At 34.0% G+C, this 26,960-nt stretch overlaps 1 protein-coding gene and 1 pseudogene across 1 annotated transcript; both read left to right on the forward strand.

Annotated features, from left to right (window-relative positions):
- LOC122579425 overlaps nucleotides 1–26,960 on the forward strand; it is a 142,245-nt pseudogene that overhangs the window by 14,568 nt on the left and 100,717 nt on the right.
- Nucleotides 9,191–21,974, forward strand: LOC122606331 (protein trichome birefringence-like 39). The gene is made up of 5 exons (XM_043779286.1): nucleotides 9,191–9,580; nucleotides 9,736–9,913; nucleotides 20,586–20,761; nucleotides 20,854–21,012; nucleotides 21,551–21,974. The coding sequence occupies exons 1-5, from the start codon at nucleotides 9,315–9,317 to the stop codon at nucleotides 21,837–21,839; spliced, it is 1,068 nt and encodes a 355-aa protein (XP_043635221.1). The 5' UTR covers nucleotides 9,191–9,314; the 3' UTR covers nucleotides 21,840–21,974.

Below are 26,960 nucleotides of genomic sequence, written 5' to 3' on the forward strand. Positions count from 1 at the left end.
AGCCTAAGAAATGAGGCTAAAATCACTATTTCGGTAAACGATTTTTAACCGAAAAGTCCTCAATTTAAGCAAGACACAAGAGAGGTTGAATTGATAAAAATTTATATTTATGGAAGTTGCCTAAAAGGCCTGGAATTTTTGGACTAAGACTCTTGTGGTGATTTCCAAATTTTTTTATGATTTAATGAATTTAAATGGGATTTAAAGGATAACTAAATCAATAATAAATTATATAAATCATGGACTTGGCCAAATTCACATAACCAATGATAAAAATATCTCAAACATACTGGAGAAAAATAATCACAAGGAAAGAACCAAGTTTTATATGCTTCAAAAATGAATAACTAAGTTAAAATCACTAATTAATCACCATTATTAAATAAATTAATAATAAAGCTTAAATAGATACATAAATCATAATATTACAAATTTAAAAACTTGAAAATCAGTAGATAACCAAAATATAATGATCCATGAATTTTAAAGGCAATTTAAGAACTTAAAAATAATTATAAGGAATTATTTAATTAATTAATGAATAAATGGAATAAATAACTAATTAAATAATAAGAAATCAAGGAAATTAATATAAATCAGAAAATATATTTTAATATCCATAATATTACAGTACTAATGTCAAATAATATTACCAAGCTAAGTGTACAAAAGAAATCATGCGTATCAAAGCCAAACTACCGAAATCCCAATAAACGCGCAAAAACGTATAACGCGAGAACTACTCTTATCACCAATTCTAACTTAACCAAACATTTTGAACATCATAACGCACTTTGATTCCATAATTAAGTAATAACCAAAGATAGGCAAGCCTACTAGCATACGTCTCATGATCTAGTTTACTAGTTCATGTAACACACACTTACGTTGTGTATATTTTGAATACCATGGTTTAGGCTTGCTTGTGGGACGACACCACTAGGCGCACTTCACTTTTGATCAGCCCTCTTTCACTCTCAAATCAAGTGAGTCATAGCCCCCTTTTAAACTATTTTATGTGTTTTAACTATCGGGGTGAAAAGCATGATATATAAGCTAAATTGTTTTTATTATTACATATATATGAAATGATTCTTGATATTATGATTATGAAATGAATATGTTTCGTATGTTCATTATGATAAATGATTTATATGATGAGCTTGAGTTCTGTCAAACCGCTTTCTTCGGTTCACTACTATTTACTTCGATTATGGAGGCCTGTAGTTAGTTAGTTGCGCAACTAGGTTTCGTCCACCCACCCATTAGTGTAACGGTGGAAGGTTGGTTGCCTTTGTGACAACTTCCACATCCAGTCCGACCACGGGTGTTCTAGCTACCTTACTTAGGTCGTCTCCATGGCACGACCCATTATTATTATTATTATTACGGCACTTGATTGACAGATTGTGCAAGATTTATTTATTTATTATTGGACTTTGAAAAAATAGTAGTAGTAGTGGCTCAAGCATTTACTCATCTAAGTTAATTGAATTATACCCTTGTGGTTATATGATAACGATTTTATTACGGTTGATTATAGTAAGTGGAACATACGCTTTTCAAAGGTTATATTGGAGGTATACATGGAAATTTTGGTGACTCTCAAATTTTTGATTATGATGTATATATATATACTTTATGTTGTTAGTTAAAAACCTATGAACTCACTCAACTCTCGTAGTTGACATTCTTTTCTTCATGCTTTTCAGGTTTAGAGTCATAAGTTAGCTATTGGACCGCCTCTGGATGTTGCATTTGTTTGTTGCTTGATGGCTTGTGATGCAAACAATTATCTTTTAAGTTTTGGATTTGGATTATGTAATGGTTTATCGACAATTTAATTTGAACAATGTAACCTCTTGATTGGGATGATCTTAAGACTTTAGTTATGATGTTTTCCATTTAATCTTTTGTACCATGTCGTTCTGTGGCATCTCGTGTTTCCGCCGTAGTCGGGGTGTTACAGAAAAATGGTATCAAGAGCCAAGGTTATAGAGAATTTTTACTATAACCTACGTATTTTCAAAATTTGAGTCGAACATCTCTTAAAGAATAAATTCGATCACAAAGTCTTCGCCTTAGCAAAGCGTAGGGTGGCCAACTACGACGAGCTAAGGATGCAACATGGAGTGATCGAATTCATTGTCTAAGAAATGTTCAAAAATGAGTCTTTTGAAAATAAGCTTTAAAACGATTCTTGGTACAAAAGGCACATAACCAAATTCGATGTTTGCATTACTTATTAGAACCCTTAGTTATACTCCCACTTGGCTAGTATTACTTTGCCTACTTAGATTTAATACATGAGAGCTATCCACAAGTCGATTTGTAGTCGTTACGTCAATTATAAAGGGCTATGTTTGTCATTGAAAGTCAAGATCGATCGTCGGTAGTCGTATTGGTCGTTGTTGCTTACATTGGTTGTGGTTGGGCATGTCGTCATTCGTTGTCAAGCTTGTGAGTTGTGGTTCAGTTGGTTAGTCGGTTCGTCAAGTCGTCTCGCTGTCCACAAGTTGCCACGTGTGTCGTCTATGGTCGAGTCGGTCGTTCGTGGTCGTCTAGGCGTCTAATCGAGTCGTCATCTTACACCTTGTGTAACTTGTGTAGGAACGCCATGTCACTAGCAAACGGAGCTTCCGGATCAGCCCCGGCACCGGCACCGGCACAAGTAGGACCCCGCATTCGCCGTACAGCAAGAATGCTTGTCCATAGCCCTGTGCGTGTAAATCTTGGCCCTATCAATTATACTTATGTGCCCGGCCAAGGGTATGTTGGAAGACTAGAGATAGGGCCTAATGAAGAAGAAGATGAAGAGAGGGAAGGTACTTGGAGCATTGCTTCAAACCGACCCGCACGCCGTTCGCCTTCACCACCACCTTCACCACCAGCCCCTAGAGCTCCCCCACCGCCAAGACAAGACGTGGCAAGGAACCCAAATGAAGGGCAAATTCCAGCCCATGATCCATACTTACCTCCACGCCTTCCTCGCAACCATCCTTACCACTTCAGCCAAAGACATGGAGAAAACCTTCACCGTCCCGTTTATGAAGTACCTCCTCCACCTCCCATGGGAATGACTCGGGAGGAAAGGGAGAGGGTGTGGGATATAGCCAGAGGGCTAAGAGATACAAGGGTAAGAGTCCGACATCAAGAAGTCACCATAGAAAGAGCCATTGGCGAGATGAGGCGAATGGGAGGTGATGCGGGGATGGCGATTGATGGAGTGCGCTGGATCGAGGAGGTGATCTTTGCAATGGGTTGCGTACTTGTTGTAGTGTGCACGTTGGTGGCGGCTCTCATGTTTAGGGGAATAACTTGATAGATTTCCTTATTTGTCATTTGTTTGAATGTATGAACAATTTCGTTTGTGTTGGATTTGTTGAACTTTTACTTTGTTGTGATGATTGATACATCATCTTTTACATGTAGCAAGTTTTGAGGAACATGTTTTGATGAATATGAATGAATGCTATATGGTTGCTATGGATATGTGATGTGTTACCTCCTTTACGCTATAGTTATCGCTATCGCAAAATGAATATCACAGCAGGAAAATCAGTTCTGACCACTTTTGGTAGAACGGCCATATCTGGAGTTCTGAGTGGCCTTTTGACCTGAAACCAGTTGGAGAAGAAAGTTAACTAACTGGGCTACATTTCATATTTTATGAGTTTTTCCCAGATCGTCCACCTTGAACCACTAATTCGTGTCCCAAGTTCGTACATAGGTTCTGGAAATTTTCTGAAGCAATCTAAAAACAATGGTTGACACGATTTAAGTTACCTAACCGTTTAAATATTCATAGTGACGAGTGTGTAGTGATTAAGAAATGGAATATGAATTGGGATATATATATTGACCTAGGTGTACGAATGAGATCTCGTTACCAAATAAGTATAGGTACGCTGTGTGAGATCTAGAAGTGAGGAGCCGCGTCTATATCGTATAATTTTGCACAAGAAAGACTAAGCCACGTTGTTCCTTCTTATAGGGACATGGCGTCACGAATAACCACCGGGAAATCAAGTGAAGAGGCTCAACGCCAAGAAGAAGAGGCCCAACGACGTGCCAAGCTAGCCCAAATAATTTCCCAACAAATCAACAACGTCATACCAATGGTAGCCACCCAAATCGCTGAGAGCGTGATCGCAGGCCTTAATGCGGCACAAGTACTAATTGGAAGAAGAGAGAATGGCAAGAGAAATGCCTTGGGAGGAAACATGAATGAGCCCTTCACGTCATACCACCCGAAATAGTCTTATGGGACAGAAGGATTCGATGGGTTGCCCCTATGGTTCCAAGGCGCCAGAGCCGTACCTATCCTCATCGGCTATGCACCAGCGTACCCGACTATGCTTGGAAGGTTCACTTATGGAGAATGGCCAGAAGAGAGAAGTGTGGTTACTATGGCAGCCCCCACAACCATTGGGCAAGCCATAAGCTTGCCTACCCCGCGTATGGACCACGTAGTCGGGAGTGGAAGGTTTTCGAGAGGTGAAGCCAGTAGGATACAAGATGAAGGAAATAGCCTAAATGATCATAGGGGAAGAGGGCCTCATAAGAGGCAAAAGATTGTAAGGAATCATGGAGTTTCCGATGCTAACCCCAAACCAACCGGTGGTATACCGCCAAGATGTAACCGCTGTGGCAACCATCATCGAGGAAAATGTAAGCAGTGCCCGAATTGTCACCGATTTGGACACCTTGCTGCCACTTGCCGAAGTGGAGCAAGAGGATGTCTCGAATGTGGAGGTACAGACCATTGGAGGAATACTTGTCCTAGGTTGGGGAGAGCCCAAGGAAACCGTGGAAATCGTGGGAACCCGAGGAATGTTGGAAACCGAGGGAACCAAGTGAATCAAGGCTATGGTGGGAATCAGGCGAATGCTGGGGATCAAGGTAACAACGCAAATCAAAACAATGTCATCGTAGGTAAGTTTCCGCTAAATAATGTTTTTGCATCTAAGTTCTTTGATTCTGGAGTTGCGATAAGTTTTATTTCTTTCGAATTTAAAGAGTTGATTGGTAGGAAACCTAGTGAGCTTAATGAAACTTATTATGTTAAATATGCCAATGGAAATTGATTATAGTAAGTGGAATATACGCTTTTCAAAGGTTCTATTGGAGGTATACATGGAAATTTTGGTGACTCTCAAATTTTTGATTATGATGTATATATATATATACTTTATGTTGTTAGTTAAAAACCTATGAATTCACTCAACTCTCGTAGTTGACATTCTTTTCTTCATGCTTTTCAGGTTTAGAGCCGTAAGTTAGTTATTGGACCGCCTCTGGATGTTGCATTTGTTTGTTGCTTGATGGCTTGTGATGCAAACAATTATCTTTTAAGTTTTGGATTTGGATTATGTAACGGTTTATCGACAATTTAATTTGAACTATGTAACCTCTTGATTGGGATGATCTTAAGACTTTAATTATGATGTTTTCCATTTAATCTGTTGTACCATGTCGTTCTGTGGCATCTCGTGTTTCCGCCGTAGTCGGGGTGTTACAGAAGGCACCAAATTGCAAAAGTGTATGTAGTTTGGGCGAGGGAAGTGAGTTGGTATTTATAGGCAAAAAGAATAAATATAATATTCTTTTTGCCGTACAAATATGGTTACATGCATTTAAGGAAATTACTTTAATTCCTTAAATGCATTGATTAAAGTACAAGAATAAAGTCACATGATAGTGACTTGTCTTCAAATTAACTAACCACCTTCACATGCGTGTAAGGCTTTTAACAAAACACAAATGGATTATCCGGGTAAAGGCATGTAAAGGCATAAAGTCAATTCCTCTTAATCAGTGTTCAGACTTGTAAGGTTTAGAACACTGACAAGAACTCCAGTCAGGAGATCTGGCAAGTCTTCCAGTAACCTCCGCTATTTGTTAGACTTCTTTCTTAAGACTTTAGTCTTCGACTTCAGTGAGAATGTTCTTCAGTGGACAGATCTTGACTGGAGTGAAGTCCAGTGAACAAATCTGTTGGAATCCAGATTCCTGTACAAGTAAGTTGTTCGCTGGTCTTCACATAATTTCTGCAAAAATATTCAGAGGGCTCCAGTAATCACGTCTAGAGTGAGTCCAGTAAATCTGGACCTAACAAACTCATTCTTCTCTCCCTCTTATTCTCGGCCGAATCCCTCCCTCAAAGGGTTTTCGGTTTTCGGCTTTTAGCTAGGAAAAAGGGTTTTCGGTTTTAGCTAGGGTTTGGAATAGATGGGTATAAAAAAGGGTTTTTTAGTTCGTGATTCGGGTACTAGTATATAATATAGGGGTGTCTAGTGTGCGATCATAGTGGGGTTTTACTTTAAACGATATATTAATTATATTGGAAGCTTTGCGCAAAGGTACACGTTTCAATTTTTTTCTTTGTTAATTAATTTGATTGCATATTCGATTATTCCGTTGCGCGTACTCGTGAATTGTTACATGTTTATATGCTTACATACTAACATTAAATTCATACTTAATGTCTCACAATCGCAATCCTAGTTAATGTCTCTCCCATAACGAACTCGATGAACAAGTACATGAACGAAAAGTGATCTGAAAAGTACCCCGGGCAGGACTTTCCGATGATGGTTGTTACAATATATAAGGTTTTTTTTTTAAAAAATTCTCATACGCTATATATGTTAGAGATGTGAGAGGATGTGAGGAGGGGAAGAGGTAAATAGAAAATGAAAATGGAAGTAAGAAACAATAAGAAAATGTTTTCAAATATTTCATTGTAAATTAAAAAACATTGTTTTTTTTTTTCTAGTTAAATTTGCTTTAAAATATATTTTTTAGATACGTATTATGTTTTCATGTTTTCTTGAGAAAACCGAAAAGGAGACCGAATTTTTTTTTTTAACTAAACGTGTGTTTAAGTTTTGAGATTTTACAAAAGTAATTTCTAAGTGTAAAGGTATACGAGGCTACGAGTATGGTACTTGCGCGTTGCAGCAGATATCATGGACGGCGATGGCCGGGGTGTTGGTGATGATGAACAACGACAGTGGCTATTAATGGAAATAAAGGATGTGTGTGTTGTTTTGGTATATACAAAGAAAAAATACTGCATGAGTGTGCTGTTTTGGCAGAGAGAAAAAGAGAATTGAGATATTTGTGTTTTATTTTAAGGGGAATAATTAGTTTGGTAATTTTTCATGTTAAAAATTATAAACTTTCAAAACTATCTTTGTAATTTTTATAAGGGAACATAGACGGAACTATATGCCTCCTGCCCTCCAAAATGTTCGGCTTATATATATTGTTTCGCAAGTTTTACACCAAAAGATATGTAGCTCGGTTGATCAGCTTCAATCACTTAAGTCCCTTTTCAATGGGGAGAGTCGGAGTCCTCATAATAGCCTTGTAGTCATTTGTTTTTGCTATTTATTCCTGATAAATATTTTACTTATTTAGATTTGATTACTTATTTTCTAAGCTTTTTACTATTTATTTTATACACACCTTAATAATATATATTTACTTTTTTAGGATTTATCTATTTATTTATAGGGATTAGTTTCCTGGAATGTAACTATTTTTGACCGAATGTTTATAGTAGAAAAAAACTAAAGTTATATGTATTGTATGTAAGCAACTTGAAAAAATGTTTATTGTATGTAAAAAAACATACGTGGCAACCATATACATATGCCACTTGTCATGTTTTAATTGGTTAAAACGAAATTCTTACATACAATAAACATTATTTCAAAGTTGTTTACATACAATACACACAACTTTAGTTATTTACTACTATAGACATTCGTTCAAAATTTCTTACATTCGAGGAAACTAATCCTTTATTTATATTGAATCAAAAATTATTTTGAGGCTTGTTCAAAATTTTAATACATTGTTATAAGTCTATGAATCAAATTGACCCCTCCAAATATTTTGTTCAAGTTCCGCTGTTGTAAGGGAATATAAATATGTTATATAAAAGTATACATTTTTTTTTCTAAAATTATAACAAATTTGAAAGGCTATCGTTACTTTTATTAGTTTATAAGAGGGTTGTAAACCCACCACTCAAACATTTTTTCACCACTTACTTCTAACCAATCATCTTATGTCACCTCAATTTTACCACTCATTCGCCACTCATCCAAATTTTGTTGGCATCCGACAACTCACTTCACCACTCATTTTACAATTTTCATTTTATTTAAACATTAAATTTTTATTAAATTAAAAACATTACATAATAAATCAAAATAAAACATACATAATACTTAAAAAACATTACGAAAACATTACATGACAAATAAAAACATAATTAACATAGTAAATTTAGAATACATTAATACTAAGCATCGGAAAAGTTCGAGTCGACAGTACTATCACCGTCGTTACCTTGAGTGTAACGGTATGGTTCGGGTGACCCGACAACGTTGCCAGGTGGAGGAGATACGTACTCCTCCCCCGGGTCAGAGTAGTAAGGTACATCCTCACCATTACCGACACTGCCTTGCCAGTACTCCCCGTGGCCTAGCGTGGTGGTCAAAGTTGAAGAGGCGGTGGTAAGCTGACAAATAACTTGATTCAGCCAATCCATCTTCTGACAAAGATACGCGAGATACTCACTTTCATTGCGATTAAGAACCCGATTGGGAGCCGTCAACTGGTTGATCTGGGCTTGGTAAGCCGCCTTGTTTTCAGACACGCTCTGAATGACGTTGTTTACTGCAGTGCGGTATCTGGAGTCGTAATTTAGGTGGACTTGGATCGACATTTTAACATCACGAAGATTCATTAGAGTGTTAGCCATGGAAGAAGGTAGATTGTGATAAAATGAGATTTATATTTAGTAGTAGTAGAAAGTATTTGAAAGAGTTGTGTGTATAAATATGTAGTAATAGTATATATAGGAAAGTGAAAAGATAAAAAAAGAAAAAAAGAAAAAGGCAAACGACTACTACATTTTCGAAATCCAACCGTTGTATGCATCGATTCCAGGACCTTGTGAGTGGTGGAACGCGTGGTGTGACCACTCAAACTCACCCCACCACACGTGGTGGAGCGTTGACGGTGATGTTCCGTCGTGGCGCCGCGGCTATAATGCACCCACCATCTATCCATGGCCAACCCCTAACACCCAATATCACTTGGTAATGCATTTTATATTAAAGACTTTGTAATGCATTTTATATTAAAGATCTATGACCCATTATTAGAATATTATTGTACCAATAAGATGACACATTTGATCTCCTTTCTCCCCTGTTTTTTTCCATGTTTTCACAGTTATATATATACATAAACATACTAGTACAACAGAACCAATTTGGATCAAAAACCAAGAAATGGGATCTCTGTCTAGGTCATTATTATACTTGTCATTGTTTTTGTTTTTTAATAAGACAAATGCCACTTCTTCTTTTCTTAATGCTTCTAAGGCCACTTCCTGCAATTTATTCAAAGGCAAATGGGTCTATGATCCATCTTACCCTCTTTACAACCCTGCTACTTGTCCTTTCATGGATCCTGAATTCGATTGTATAAAGTACAATAGACCCGATAAATCATATCTTAAGTACAGATGGCAGCCATTCGGGTGTAACCTCCCAAGGTTTGTGTTCTACTGTTTATCTTTTTTTTTTTAATGTTTCTTGTTATATTAAATATGGTGAAGTTAAGATTTGAGTATCTGACGGCGCACAGAACCAGTTTGATTTGGTTCTGTTTTTGATGAGATTTGTCATTCATATGTTTGTGTGTGTGCAGGTTTAATGGGGCAGAATTTTTGCTAAAATGGAGAGGGAAGAAGATTATGTTTGTGGGTGACTCATTGAGTTTCAATATGTGGATCTCACTTAGCTGCATGATTCATTCATGGGTGCCTAATGTTAAGTATACAATTGTAAAAACTGGAGGAAGTATTCTTACTGATCTTACGTTTCAGGTTAGTTTCCCTTTTTCCTTTCTTTATTTTTTTACCGGGCAAAATCGCTAATTTTACTTCTAAAGTATCCCGAATATATATAAATATTATTTATTATATATATTACTTTTATCTGCTCAATTATTACCAATCCAACTACCTTGCACCTTTTCCTCTGTTATTGTGTTATTGCTTATTGAATTCAAATCGTTCAAATTTCTTTTGATTGAAAAGAAAAATGATTTGAAGGTTAAAGATTTATGTATATGGATTGATTGTATTACGTTTTGGTCAATTTCTATATCTTACAGATAAGTGGTAGGTTTTGTTTTAAATCCAATTTTACCACATGAATATCAAATATATTTAACTTAAACTAAAAATACCGAATATATTCATATCAAATGTAAGGAATATCAAATATATCATCATTTTAAATGGAATAATATGAAGTATACACATTTCAAATAGTAAAATATCAAATATGTCCAAAATCAATTGGCAAAATCAAGTCGTCTAATTCTAACTCTAGTTAAAGGATCCTTGTATTTTCAATTTCAATGATGATGGCTGCAAAATTGGTGCACGCCTTTAGTGTCACTCACTTTGTCTACGTTAGTTGCAAAAGCGAATGTCTCTTTCTGATTTAAGGATCTTACGTTATTGGAACTTGTAAAATGTGCCTTTATTATAGTACACTACCATTTGTCAATTTATGGACTAGAATGACAAGTTGTTTTCGTAAATATTATCCATGTTTTTACATATAAATAATAATATTTGCATATTATTTCATTATTTAGTTTAATTTATGTATGTTTAGAAATAATGGTTCGCAAGAAATAAACCAATATTAAATTTATTCAGAACATTAGCAGTTTTTGATATTTTAATGCAATCAATATTAATATAATCTTTTGACAAGTGTCTTTGACGCATTGATGGTTTCTGTATCTAAAAGTGTTATCTTAGAAACAAATTAACGAATTGATATATAGAGTTATAGACCATCAAGTATATATGTGTATTTGGCTAGAGTATTCAATAATAATGATGTCTGATTTTCTTTATATGCAAAAGTTTTCATTTTTTCACCTCATCTATGTAATCTACTTTGTCATGTATATCTTGATGATATCTTATAACTATTGTTATTAGAAATTAACTGTAATTTTTTTAGGAGTATACTTTTGTTTAGGTGTTAAGTAATATATTTCTTATAATTCATGAAATGTTTTTAAAATTCTGATATAAGTAATTAACAGCTTCAATTAAGTTCTATTAATTTGTATAAAGTCTGAATTACATGTATTGTGAAATTCTTAGAATAATAAATTACTTAATGCAACCTTCAATTAACTTGTTTTTACATATTACTTAAAATAAATGGAAGAATTTAACCAGGAAATGGGAGAACATAAAAGAACCACATATGAAAAAAATGTCTTTTCCATATAATTTAGATAGAATATACTATATGTATTTTCTACTTTGTTTACAAAAGTTATAAATTAGTATATTAGCGCCTTTCAAAAAGAAAAATAATAAATTAGTATATTAGGAGTATAAATTATATTATGAGCATGCACAATTATTTTATACGTATACGCACCTAGGCGGCTTTTAAATTATTTAAATATCAACCTTTTTATTATAAGTATATAATTTAATAATTAGATGTTTAATTACTAAATTCTAGTTTATTACTCGCAATAATTGGTATACGTTATTTTCCAACTCATGAAAGCACCTAACTTGTTTTTTTTTTTTTTTTTTTTTTTAACGTAAAGCACCAAACTTGTTAAAAGTCAATTTTGCCAGTTGGATAAGCTTTCAATCTTCATGCATGTTTGGAGCCACAAAACTTCAAAATATTTGGCTAAATACGACAACTTACACATCCCCTTCCTCCGTCCAATTGTTGTTTTTCATATTGAATTTTATGGTATAAATCAATATAATTTACATATTTCACTAATTAAAGAACGATTAGTTTAATTATGTTTATTATATTAACTATATATAATATTATTAAAGACTTTGGTTATTAATTACTATAAGACTTTAATTTTTCGTAGTTCTTTTTATTGACTACATCATGGTTCTAGAGGTGTTTTCTCGTTCTGAATTCTGATCCAAAACACTCAAACACATGATTGATTCGGCTCATAGAAAAAAGTTCCTATTCAATAGTATATAAAATGTATAAAATGCTCTTGTAACAGGAAGAAAAAGATATTTTAAGAACAAAATAAAATATATTTGTAATTTCTATAAAAATTAGTGACTAATTCAAAAGTACTTAAAACTCATATATCTAGTTAAAATGTATCTGGGGTAAATTAAAGGCTTAAAGCTAATACCACAATATTCACGCAATGCGATGGTGATGGAGACAACTGAGGTATGATGATGGTGGCGACGAATTGTTATGACAATGACTATTAATGGTGGCGGTATCGAGTAGTGTAAGTTGATTTAAATGTATACAGAGTTAGTGAAAATTTTATTAGAAGATAAAACTTATAATGTAAATTATTAAGATATGAGCTTCCAGTACATAAATTAGTTCATTAAAGAACTCAAGTGTTCACCAAGGGCAAGTAGGTCAATTTCAAACTAACTGTTTTGTTACACTTTACCCAAAAATAAGAGAGAGGAAACGGTGAGTATAATTTTTATATATAAGAGTAAAAATAAGGATATGGTGAAAACATTTCAAAATATCATTATTTAAAAAAAAAATATTCATCATTAATTTATAACGACATAACATTAATTTTTAAAGCTTGTTTTAGCTCTATCAGACATATCTATCATCACTTATAAAAATATAATATAAAAATATAATAGATGAGTGATTGCAAAATGCGATGACGTTGGCGGAGATGAATAGTGGGGGCGCCGAGGGTAACGGTACGGGTGACAGCGGTGATGTGTGGCGAAGGTGGTGGCGTCGGCGGTGATAGCAATGTGGTTATTATTATATAAAAATAATAAATTTTAAAGGGGAGGTATAGTTATCTTAAGAGTGAGGGAAAAAAACGTTGTAAATAATTTAAGTTTTAAAAAATGATAGATATGTTAAATAAAAATATTTAAATTAGTGAAAAAAAGAGAATGATAATTCAAGTAAACCAAGTTTTTTATAAAAAAAAAAGTTAAAATAACATTATGTTTTATGTTACAGATCGATATAAATATATATTTTTCTCAAAGACAATAAAAAATAATACGTATTGGGTAGTTCCTGAATCCTTTTTGAAAAAGCATTTTGAGCTGTCTGCCTTCATACCTAACAAAGGTACCACGTATGAAGCCTGTCGTATAATATAATTTTTTGCTTTTCTTTTTGAGAAAACATCATGGGGTTGTTTGTCAACCAATCATTATACACTCCATGATTTGTTGCTTAATTTTGCAATCCTTTTGTTCCTAATTTAATTTAGATAAATTTTATTGAATATATAATCACTGCCTTCACATTTATTAGACGCATAATCACATGATGCGTTAATTACCGGTGATGACACCGACGGCATATGGTGAGGACCATGACGAGGACAATAGTGGTGGCGGAAGTAGTGGTGAATATATATATTTTTTTTTAAATGTAAAAGTTAAATAATTTACAACTAAAAATAATCACAATATACTTTATATTTTAATTAAAATGTTTAAACTATTATTGAATAAAGCATTTAGATATATCAAAGGGAAGACACAATCGTAAATGAGTTGCATCATTAATAAAATTCTAAACTATAGATTTGAACCATAATCGAAGGCCATAACTCCTCGTAAATTCATTAATAATGACAATGAATTTACATGTAACTTGATTTCAATGAGAAAATTATTTGTTAGTTTTAATCTAAATTGCTAATGTGGGATTAGGATTATAAAAAATCTTTTTAATTTAAACTGAATATATTGGATTCTTTGGAGTTATTTTTCTTTTCAAGTACATAAACTATATCTTCATATTTGTTCCATTTTAATATTCCTGCTAGTATAGTTTTCATGAGCTGAAAGTCTAATAAATGTTATCTTCATTAAATCTTAAAAATTGTAAAGTATGTTTTAGTAGGAGTATATGTTTCGTTACAGAAGAGTAACTAATTAAAGTTTGTCAATTGGCTAAAATATCTCACGTGACTAGCATGTGGCCGGGCGTGTGAAGCCTCACGAGAGCAGATGTACTACAATAATAAATACTCATTATTTCCAAAACCTCACGGGTTACGTTACTACAATTTAACATTCGGATTAGATTTTGTTCTGCTTCTTGTTATAGGCGCTGCAAACATTCGAATTTTTAATTTAACAAAATCAAAATAAATAATGTTATATGTTCGGTGGATAAGATTAGCAAAGAAACTAAGTGGAATACACATGTCAAGGTTTTAAAGGTTTAAGTTGATTTTTTGACACATTTTTAGTCTTTTTATCATTTTACATTTTAGAGAAAATTACACTTTTGGTACCTTAAGTTGACAGCTTTTACACTTTTAGTCTCTAACTCAAAAAATTGCAACTTTCATACCTAAAATTTTGTGTTTTTTTCAGTTTTGGTACCGCGTTCATACGGCGTTAGTTTTTGCCGTTAACGCCTTCACGTGACAAACACGTGAGGGGTATTTTAGTCTTTTGGCCCATTCTTTTTGAGAAATTTACACTTTTGATACCTCAAGTTGTCAATTTTTCACTTTTGGTACCTCAAGTTGTCAAATTTTTCACTTTAGACAAACATATTTTTAATACACTCTCCAATTTCCATCTCATATATTAGCATCTATCAAACAACACACACTCAAAAATCAACATTATGCATTGAATATCTAGCTAAGGTGGAGGTCGTGGTGCCGGGTGGGGAAGGAGATAGTCGGTAACCATTTCTGGTGATGTATGATTCATATAAGAGATTTGAATTTATTTACGCATGTTTATGTATTGGATTTCGTATGGTATAGAGATATAGGTATACATGGATATATGGATGATTGCAATGTGTGCTGATTTTTGAGTGTGTGTTGTTTGATAAATACTAATGTGTGAGATGAAAATTGGAGAGTATAATAAAAATATGTTGTCTACTTGAGGTACCAAAAGTGAAAAAATTGACAATTTGAGGTATCAAAAGTGTAATTTTCTCAAAAAGAGGGGGTCAAAAGACTAAAATACCCCTTCAGTGTGAAAAAATTAACGCCGTCTGTACGTGGTACCAAAACTGAAAAAACACAAAACTTTAGGTATGAAAACGGCAATTTTTTGAGTTGGAGACTATAAGTGCAAAAGCTGCCAACTTAAGGTACCAAAAATGTAATTTTCTCTACATTTTATAAAAGTGATGTTTTATAAACAAATATAAGTTGATTATCTTAAGTCATCTACAAAATGATTACATGTTCTATATTTTTTAGTCATAAAAAATACAGTTTATCTCCAAATTCGATCTATATAACCATACTATCTAACTACAACAATCATAAGTTTACGATTCATATTGACTCGTCCAAGTTTACATAGCGACTCGTAAGAGTCTAGATATAAACAAGTCACCTAACGACTCGACTCGTTTTCGATGTAAATCGAATCGACTCGTAAGAGTCAACTCGTGTCTCGTAAGTGTTTAACAACTATGATCATGATAATCAAATGATTTTTCATTTCTCCCTATAGAATTTAATTTGATTTGTTTACATGTGTATAAATTTGTACACATATATACTAGAACCTTTTCTTACATATACAGTATATGTTTTCACTATCACACTTACCGTTCAAGGTTAATGTATTCTATTATATAAAAATTATAACCCTATGTTATAAGGTTAAAATTTTTGGGACATGAGAAATTTCCATTTACCCTAATAAAATAACTTTCACAATCATTCCATTATCTTCTAAAAGATATTCATTACCCATTTAAATCAAATACCTTTATATCAATTAACTACAATTCCTCAGTCGAAAGACCGTCTGGCGAAAACGCTGCAGGCGCAAAGCGTGAAGGAGTCCTCCGATGAGGAATGAAAGAGGGAGAAGAATCAACAACGGAAGAAAGGAGAATTTGGTGTCTTTCTGGTCAGTAAAGAAAGCAATCGTACTATTTGACGCCGCCACCACCAACAATCTCTTCCGCCATTACCATCGGTCGATGCCACCACATTACCGCGACTGCCACCACATTGAGCATATACGATCCTAGTTATCTTTAAAACTAACGATATTTAGTCGTTAACAATGGTAGCAAATGGATAGATAATGCGTGTATAAGATATTTATATTTTCAGTACTTCTAAGAACACCTATAATTCTAACAATACATGTATCTATATTTTTTTAAATCTTTGACGGATAAACAATTGAAATGGTAATGATCTACAAACGATAATAATGATATAAAATTAAACCATCAAAGTTGTATAAGTGTTTAACATTTTTGTCTGGTAAAACAGAGGTTAAGGGTTCTATTCACATTTCTTGCAAGGCTGTAAGTTTTTTTCTATCTTAGATTTAACCCGAAAGCAGTCTCTCTATATCGTCGTGGTAGAGTTAGGCTATCTACATTTTAACCTCTCCCATAAACCTTTAAGGTATTGAGATCCAGTAAAAAAAATAGCATTTGGTGCTTACGTACTTACTCATGTAATAATAATTTAAAATTACAACCTTAACAACATCCTCCATTAGGGATTTGTAAGGGTCATCGACCTTCTTCCTCCTCCCCATCGAAGTCAACGTTAATGTTACGGAGGTAATCGACGACCTTGTCATTGTGTCCCTTCCTGAAATCAAAAACTATCAACGGGATTGTGAAGGGTTGATTTTTACACATATTAGATATATGTGTGTTTTTTTTAGGGAAGAAACTCAAATTTTGTTTTTGTTTTGACCTTATATATTAGTCAATTTTTCAAACTAATCCCTATAGTTGTGAAATAGACAAAAAGTAGTGTTTGCTTTCATAAATACTAGAGTTATCAGCGCGATGTGACAGTGTATTGGTGGTGACAGCCTGACGGGTTGTGGTGGTGCGTAGAGGTATAGCGGTGGTGGCAGCGGCGGCAACGACGGTGAGGACGGGTGGCGGTGACAACGGTGGTGACGGTGGCGGTGGCGGTAACGAGCAGTTTATGTTATTGATCTAATGTAGTTTTGATAAATTGTTAAAACTTCAAAGGAGATATACTATATAATATAATATAGATAACTAAATTTCATATTATTTTATTATATGTATATAATACTAATGTTTTATTTTTATGAAAATAATATCATTAATATCGGGGTTGAAAACAATATAATAACTGGAGGAAGAAATGAGAAAGAGTGATGAATAGGCCTTATTGCGAATGGTAGTTATTGGGTGTTTTTTTTAGAATGACATTTTAATCTACTCCTATTTTTAAATTACACACATGTCTGTGATAAAACTTAGGACTCTTGAAAAATCTCTATTAATCCACTCCCACAAATGTGAAAAGTGGGACTCGAACCCAGGTGGATCCCCAAGGTCAAAAATCTTACCAATGTGCCACCAACCCCATTGACTTATTGGGTGTTCTTAAGAGAGAGAAAAACTGTTATCGCAGTGTGGAAAAATGCGAGAAAGGATTGGAGGTGTTATCAACTCCCGGGATGAAACGCGACCCAAAAGAATGGCAAAAATAATGCAGAAATCTGTCAAGACTCTTTTTGTCACAACATTGCTGTAACACCCCACCGTTGGCGGAAACATGAGGTGTCATGAAAATTACAGCACGACATGGAATTACATAGATACTACTAAATGAAATAGAATATATATAGTATATTCCCGAAACATGAGTTCAAGTCATAATAGTGCTAGAATAGTTTATTACAACCAGGTCCATAAAGGAATAATCCAAGGCATTTAGCCTTAAAGTCTGACAATAAATGAAGGAGCACTAACCTCTGAAGTCCAAGCCTAGCATAACAGTCTTTATCCCTGATTAGCCTGAGTACCTGAAAAGTATACTAAAACGTGTCAACACAAAGGTTGGTGAGTTCGTAGCTTTTAGTCAAAAAGTCTAGTCGAATAAATAAGTCTTTTGTCGATTCTTTTAATCGAAAATAAGTATTTGTTCAATATGTAATGAGCAGAGTTACGCCATATAAGTCAAAGTACTCAAGTCCCAAGTCCAAGTCTCAAAGACCTCAATGTCTCAAAGTCCGGCCTTACGGTACCTTCCTTAGTCCAAAGTCTCAAAGTCTCAAGTCTCCAATACACACAAAAAGCACGTCAAATAAGCACGCCATAAAGCACAACAACAAACACATAAACACACATATACAACAAGACAGAAGCACGTCAAATGGCACAAGAAACTCTATACGCACCGGCTCAACATTGAACATAAACAAAAATCGACAAAACTCTTTAAAAAGAACAAGTATACTTTCCACCCCAAAACTTGTAAAAAGAGGGGCTACGAAACTCATCTGAAAGCCGCACAAGTATAAGTACCCTAGTTCACTGAACAAGAACACGCACAGTCAGATACACCTGCAAGAAGCTCACTATCTATCCAAAAGTCTTACATTGTCCACAAGTCACCCTGTAAGTACTTACTTAATTACACAAGTTTATGTCCTATACTAGTGTCGTAAGAAATGCCATTATGTCTCGTCATATGTCATAAAATATAATAGTCTCATTGTCCTTGTAAGTTGTCCAAAAGATTTAGTTCGTTTAATAATGTCACTTTTTATTGTTTATATCCCTTCAAGTCTTCGTTTGGAATGTCAATATAAAATGTTAGTCCGAAAGGTCGTATGATTTTTATATAGTCTTTTCAAAGTCCTTTTTATTATTCATGTCTTTCATTTTAACTTATCCTTTATATATATATATATATATATATATATATATATATATATATATTTATACACAAATACCCAAATTAGATTAATTCTTATATTATATATATATATATACATAAAGTTAATGTTTAATTCAATTTTGAACAAAAACTTAATTTTAACTAAAAGTACCAAAATAATTCAAACAGTAATTAAATTTTTGACCTTAACAAAAACCTTAATCAGTTTTGACCCAAAATTAACCAAATTAAACACATATGAATCTGTCCTTTGACCAAGGTTTGTCCGACCAAAAATCAAGAACAATTTTTTGATCTAAACACAATTTGAAGTCCAATATCGATCTTAGAAGCCGGAATAGTGTTAATCGGCCGGTTTGACAGGCGTTGACCGAACCCAAACCAAGAAGAAGACTAGACCCGGTTACAAGGAACAATTTTCAACATGATTTCAAGACCAAAACATAATTATAATCTTGAATTTTTAACAATTTCGATTTATACCTATGAACAATAACCAAAATCAAAGTGCAAGCATCAAATCTAAGCCTCATGAGATGGTTTTCGGACCATGGATTTCGGATTTCAAGAAGATTTTGGTTCATTGTTTTCGGATCTATAAAGATTTCGTGTTTAACATCTCGGATCTATAAGATTTTCGGTAATATAAACACACATATCCTTTAACCAACCGAAAATATATGTGTCTTGTCAAGAATCTCGGATCTATAAATATAAACACATATATATAATCGAAAATATATATAGTATAGAAAAATTTCGAATTTAAGAGGAGGAGGAAGAAGGAAAACCGATTTATACCTATATTTATTAGAACTTTCGGATTTAAACATTATCTTACATATACATAAAAGAAAATCGGATCTATACATATGTATATAAATATATTGTCGAGTTATATAAATATATATGAAAGAAATTCGTGATTTTTTTATGAAGAACAAGCCTTTAATCGTTAGATCAAACCATATCTTACCAATATTTGAATAAAAGATGAAGAAAATATGAAGATTGAAGGTGGATAGTGGTGGTTGAGCGGCGGCCAGTGCTGGTTTGCGGCGACCGAGAAAAAAAAGAGAGGGAGGAGAAGGGGGGGCGGCCTAGAGAGAAAAAGAGGAGGGAGAAAGAGTGAGAAGTGTGTGTGTGAGAAAATGAGAGGGTTAAGGAAAAACTAGGGTTTGCTAGTTCCTCCCCTAGCTTTAACCGAGATTTGACCCAACTTTGACTCCACCAAAAACTAATTTTGACTCGACTAATTAAGAATAATCGAGACCCGTTAATTCATATCAATGAAATATTTAAATGTAACTTTTCAATAACTTTCTAACGGATATAAACATAACTATATTTGTTTATTAAATTTTTAATTGATTTAATTTTAAGTATTTCATTTAATTTGGCATTTCCACAAGACAACTAGTAATCATTCTTTTCTCGAGTCCACGTGAAATTTTTCTAATTTCTAAATGCTCCTAATGTCCGAATAGAAACATAAGTCCACCCATTCTATTAATAATGCCTTACAGACTAATGACTTTCACACCCTTAAAATACATATTCTAGTTATAAGTCGCGCACATGAACGAAATGAACTAAGAACGATCGGAAAAGTATTTCGGGAAAATACGCTCAGATGACGGTTGTCACAATTGCACGATTCTGATCCATTCCTATTGTGATTTGTACAGAATATACATGTATTAGTTAAATAGACGAGTCATGTATTGTTGCAAGATACTATTCAAGTTAAAATAACTGGTATCATAGCTAGTCAGATGGATAATTCACTTGCGCTTATAATGTACTTCACTGTTTATTAACAGGATTACGGACTAACACTATCGGTTTATCGTACAACTACCATAGTTGACATTGTTAACGGAAAAGCTGGTAGTGTATTACAACTAGACTCTATCCGTCAAGGGAACGCTTGGAAGGGAAAAGACATGTTAATATTCAACTCGTGGCATTGGTGGACACACACTGGACGTGACCAACCGTAAGATCACTAGTTTTATAATTCAACTATGCTCAATTGGCAAAACATATGTATATTATAGTTGATATATATTGATAAATATCGAAATTCAGGTGGGATTACATTGGAGAAGGAGGGAAACTGTACAAAGATATGAACAGGCTCGTAGCGTATTATAAAGGAATGACAACATGGTCGAGATGGGTCAATCGCTTCGTTGACCCTTCCAAAACCAAAGTTTTTTTCCAAGGAATTTCCCCTGTCCATTATGAGTATGTTCTGTGTTCCTCTTATCGTGTCAAAATTCCTAGTTAAGTATGATGACATTAATATAAGGTATACCATTGCAACTAATAATCATACATGTTTGAAAATTAAGTATGTCTTCTTAGAGTATTTTAGAAACATAAATAGGTATGATCTATTACTAAATGAAAAGCTTCACCTCTTGTAAACTTGGACTGTCACGAAATCTCAAATACATAATATTCGACTTTAGATGAGTTTCCAGTTATCAAAGCGCACAATAGCATATACCTTGTCAATTGCTTGATGAGAATGATTTTTGTCTTTTGCTTATTATTATTATTATTTTAAATATAAAGATACCTTAAATATGGGAAAATGATTGGTGATGTAACATTGGTATCTAACAAAGTTTTTTTGTTTTTTTGAAAAAAGTCTGTTTGACCTTTGAAGTTTATTTATTAAAATGGGGTTTGAAGCAGCTACCTTTTGCTGCATCAAGGACGATTTCCCTTTTAAAGTGTATTAATAAACTTGTATATATTGCGAATATGTGACATACAGGGGAAAGGACTGGAATGCACCATCCAGATCATGTAAGAGTGAAACCCAACCATTCTTCGGTTTAAGGTATCCTGCCGGCACACCAATGGCGTCTGTTGTACTTAATAAAGTGTTGGCACGAGTTAAGAAACCCGTATACTTGCTAGACATCACGACACTTTCCCAATACCGGAAGGATGCTCACCCAACTTACTATAGTGGCAATCATATTGGTCTAGATTGTAGCCATTGGTGCCTTCCCGGCTTGCCAGATACATGGAATGTGCTTCTTAATGCAGCATTAAGCTGACGAGAATATTGATTTTAGAGTAGAATTTCTTTGTATACAAACAAAATAATACAAAGATGTCCTGCATTAACATAACATGGTTGTATAATACAAACATAGTATGCTTGTTCTGGACGCGTATGATTCGTTTGTTTACTTAGGATTCCTCGTGTTAAGGATGTATGATTCATTGTTAGTCATAGTCTCAATGACTTTTATTAGTTTCCAATTTTCTACATTCTGGTATGTAATTGATTGTCAAATAAAGAAAGCACACGGATATAGTATTTTCATTTTGCAATACATATTTGTAAGAGGAATGATTGGTAAAGTTTCAATATAATTTTTATTTTCTTAAAGGCTCTGTTTTTATATGCATCTCTATATATATAACTAGTGTTATACCCGGCTTTTGGCCGGGATAATAACGAAATATGGGCTCAAACCCGTGTTAGGAACCTGAACACGTTAATAATTACCACCAGATTAGTGAAAACATATGGTTAAACAATGCAACAATATGCTAACAAACTTTAGTGGTGAAATACAAAATTAAAAATTTTGGTAGAGGACAGAAATAATAGGCTAAAAACTTTGATAGTGAAAGCAATAATGTTCAAAACTTCATCACTGTAAATCTTTAAACCCAAAACTTTAGTGATAAAATAAAAAGATTAAAATTTCTAAGATTAAAATGAAAATGTTAAAAAAAGTTGATGGTAAAAAGCAAAAACCAAATAATATTAGTGGTCAAATTAATAAAATCAAAAACTTAACTAAAATGTTAATAGGGAAAACAATAAAAACAAAATAAGTTTAGTCGTCAGAATGTGAAAGAGCAAGACTTTACTATTAACCTCAAATGTTTTTATATAGGATATATAACTAGTAACGAAACCCATACGATTGACGAGTAAGAGTAGTTCTAATATAAATAGTTTATAAATTTTGTTTCAAAGTGATTTAACAGAAAATATAAAAGGTTGTATTAAATTAACTGCGTTTTAAAAGATGTAAATAAGTGAAGTGAACATTCTAGGTAACATGTATCACCACTTTGTCAAGCAACAAATAAAACTCGCTGATCATCAAAAGTTATCAAAAACTCATTATTATTAGAAGAGCATGTTATATATTATTAGTAAACAAAAAAACTGACATCAATATTTGTAACACCCCAAAGTTTTAAGGTAAAGAAATTAACCCCTTTTTTATAGTTTTGACATTAAACTAATTTCCTACTATTTTATTCTTTTAGATATGAGGTTAATTTAGTTGGAACTTTAGCGGATAGTGGATAAAAATACCCTCAAAATTAGAAGAGGGTGTGGCAAGCTCATGGAGTGCCAACCATCTTTTCTTTGTGACTCACTCTTCCATCTCTCTATCTCTCCACCATTTTTCATGCATCTCATTCTTGTTTCTTTCAAAAATCAAAGCTTAATCTCTCAAGTTCATGAATAGAAATTACAATAATAATCATCACCATCAATCCTTATCAAGCAAAATTGAAAAGTTAGGGTTTGTGGGTTTTGTGGTGGTGGCCGAAAATTTAAGGGAAAAGGGGGAAGAAATTGTGAATTGAAAACCCTAAGCTATTATCTTCCATTGTTGAGGTATTGATTTCCATTATCCTAGCTTTTACTTGTTTTTGAAAATTAGGGTTCTTGAGACTTTCAATTTGGGGTTTTTTTTGCAAGAAAATGAGTTTTGTATAAATTTTCCCCAAATTCCTTAGGTAACCTAGTTTGTCATTGAGAAATATGTTGAGTTTGATTTAGAAATTTATATGTTCACTTGAAAGTGTTGGTTTGTGTGAAAAGTTGATTTTTTTTTTACTAGTTGATGAAATAATGATGAAAGTGGTAGAATGAGCTACCAAGTGATTTATTGATATAATAGTGATTTATTGAAAGTGATAGTTTGATTTATTGATGAAAGTAACCCAATGATAAATAGTTTGGGTTTGAACTTAGAAAGGCTAGTGATCAATGAGTATGACCTATGGACTAGTCAAGTTGGTGAATGGAAGCTTATGCATTTTTTGTTATGATCATAGGTTGAAGCTTATTGTGCATTGTCATAGTATTGTGTTATTATTCAAGAAGCGGAGGAGGTGAGTATATTTGCATACTTTTGTGTATACGTTGGGTCAATTACCACATGATGTTGAAGTTTTGTTATCCATATGTGGTAATTGATTTGGCGTTAGGCCCATGTGGGGCATAGTTTATGAGGTTTATGAGGCCTAAGAACCTCCGGGACCTAAGAATCCCGATAGTTGTTTGTGGGGCCTAAGAACCCCTTGTGATGAGACCTAAGAATCTCCGGGACCTAAGAATCCTGATAGTTGATATTGTTTATGTTGTTGCTTATATGGATCCATGTATAGTGTTTAGTGTGCAAAGGTGAGCATGTGATTGTGACATGACGATGTCATAGGTTACATGTAATAGCCCTTGTACGTTGCCCTCATTCGTGTTCATAAATGTATGCAAGTATATTCACTAAGCCTTTGCTTATATTTTAGTTGTTCATATTTTCTTATAGGCGGTTCCGAAAGAAGGAACTAAGTTGATTGATTTGAAGCTTGAAGTTAAAGTCTCTTTTGGAAGGATTGAAGGTAGATTGACACTTTTGTGTAGACAACTAGAAGTCCCTCCTCATGTATGGCTCATGATACACTTTTGTCATCTTGGAAATGCCTTGTTTTGGCTAGTTGAACATGTTTCAGGTTGTAAATGTTTTAAGATCGAGTCGTAAGTTTTTGAAGGGTAACTTGATCTTTTTAGTTGATTACCCAAGTTGGGCATTTGACCCATTTGGTGGGAAATGATGTTTGAATGTTGTTTACGTGATGAAATTGAAGGTATCAATGTTTTATAAGTTTGAAGTTTTAATTATGGTATTGAAAGATCAGTTTTGGAGGTTGAAAATCTTGCTAGTTGAGTTTTGGTGTCAAGAATTTTCTGCAGGTTTGGGTCAATAAATTCCCACTGCGGCGCAGTGGTTTAATCCCACTGCGGCACAGTGGGAATATTCTGTAAAAAAAAATGTCGTGTTTTTCAGTAATCGAGTCTAGTCCTTTCAAAGTGAATCCATTTCCATCTCTAAAAATGTCTTGTCAAAGTGTCCGGTTTATGTACGGTTAAGCCATTAAGACGCTTGAAGCTTATGACATAACCAAATCGAGTCCCGATGGCCATTCAAAGTTGAATTTCATTTATAAAGCTCCGATTAGGGTTTGACTTATGATTGTAAAATGTGTATTTGATAAGTGATGCACACGAAGCGATTATTGGACGTTTATAGTTGACTCTAACTTGTTGTAGCCGTTCAAGGTGAGTTTCGTAAACCCTCCCTACTTGATTGAGATTTGGGCTGAAAAGTGTACGTGCTTGTCTAATTGTTGATGAATCGATTGATTGATTGTTTGACTAACGTATTGACATGTTGCTCGGTTAATTATGCTACCGTTTATGAATACTTGTTGTGGTTTGGATAGCTGTACATACATGGAAGATGATTATAATAGGAGATGTGGTGGGAAGGCTGCGGGTGACCCTATATATAAGCACCAATGATTCCTTGAAAGTAGAATCGTAAGAAGTGTATGTGCATTGTGTTGTTGATTGATGGAAAACATTTTGATAAGGATCAGGACATAAGATCTCGCATGATAACATTTTCCCCCTTAACGTATTATAGATTTGTATTTGTATGCATGTGATTGAGATAACGTGACCCTGCCATGTTGATGGCATATTTCTGCCATGTTGATGGCATAACGAGTAAGTCCACGATTAGTGGCATAACGTGATTCCGCCATGTCGATGGCACAATCAGTAAGTCCACATTGTGGGATAACGTTGTTGATAACGATATTGTTTAACGTGTTTATTGTGTATGAATGCTTAGTTGTAACGGAACGTATATCGTGCATTATTTATTATATAAGTCGTGTCATTATAACTATGATTGAACATAAACTTTGACTTGTATTGATTTGTGATAACGTGAAACCTTTTAGGGTTTCCTTCCAACATGATTAGATATTCTAATTCTTATATATCGTTATCAGTTGTTATCCCGACACTTGTTTCCTCTTACGAGTCCTTACGAACTCACCAACTTTATGTTGACCCGTTTTAGTACACTTTTCAGGTGAACAGGTTAGCTCAAAGATGTATTGGATGATTGATTGCTTGATTATGCTAGAATTGGATTTGGACTTGGACTTCTTCGATCCATGATTCATTATTCCCGATTAGGGTTTATGTTTAGATGTGATCCGGTTACTTGCACTATTGAATGGTTCGTATAGATTTACTTGATCCTTTTATGCATTTAGTTTTACTTTACATAATTTCTATGTCGTGCTGTGCTATTTGTGTACACTCATGATTCCGCCTTGTTAGGGTGTTACACATACGCCACTAGTGCATCGAATGTAGGTGTTAGATTCAGACCGCACTTTAGCCGTTGGAATTTAATTGGATTTGAATTTGATTTTAAGTTGAAATGGTCATGTTATCTTGCAAGCTATTTTTTTTTCATGTATTGGATTCATTATGTGTATTATCTATATGTGACAATTTAATTGAAAATTTTCTACAAACTAACACGAGTGTGCTGGAGAGTGTGTAAGTGAGATAATCGGACAACATAAATCACGACCTGGCAATCGACTACTTCTTCTTTCTAACGTCACAATCGTCTTTTCCTATATATAAAAATGGTGCGAACAAGAGCAAACCTAAATGTTGAGGTTCAAACTGGTCAAGGACACCGAGGTAATCCAGGAGGTGGTCAAGGTAACCAAGGGGGCGGTCGTGGAGGCCAACAAGGAAAAATATTTGCGCACCGAACCAAGGTTTATGTGATGTGGATTAAAGGGTGATTGAGCTCGTTTATTAGCGATTCCCCAAAGGTAGAGTTGGTCTCTTTACGCCAGTTAAGTTTTCTTTATATTCGAGTGAATGCCTTTAGTAGGTCTTACGGCTCTCCTTTTATAGGAGAAGTGTTCTTGAGGAACAAGTAGGCCGCTTAGGGTTTCCTAAGTCTTAGACCGGGGATTTAATTTCCCTAATTATCAGTTGGGGATGATAAGATCAAATCCCTACTTTATAGGGGAATGATTCT

Source organism: Erigeron canadensis, chromosome 1, assembly GCF_010389155.1.
Source record: "Erigeron canadensis isolate Cc75 chromosome 1, C_canadensis_v1, whole genome shotgun sequence".
Classification (NCBI taxonomy): Eukaryota; Viridiplantae; Streptophyta; class Magnoliopsida; order Asterales; family Asteraceae; genus Erigeron; species Erigeron canadensis.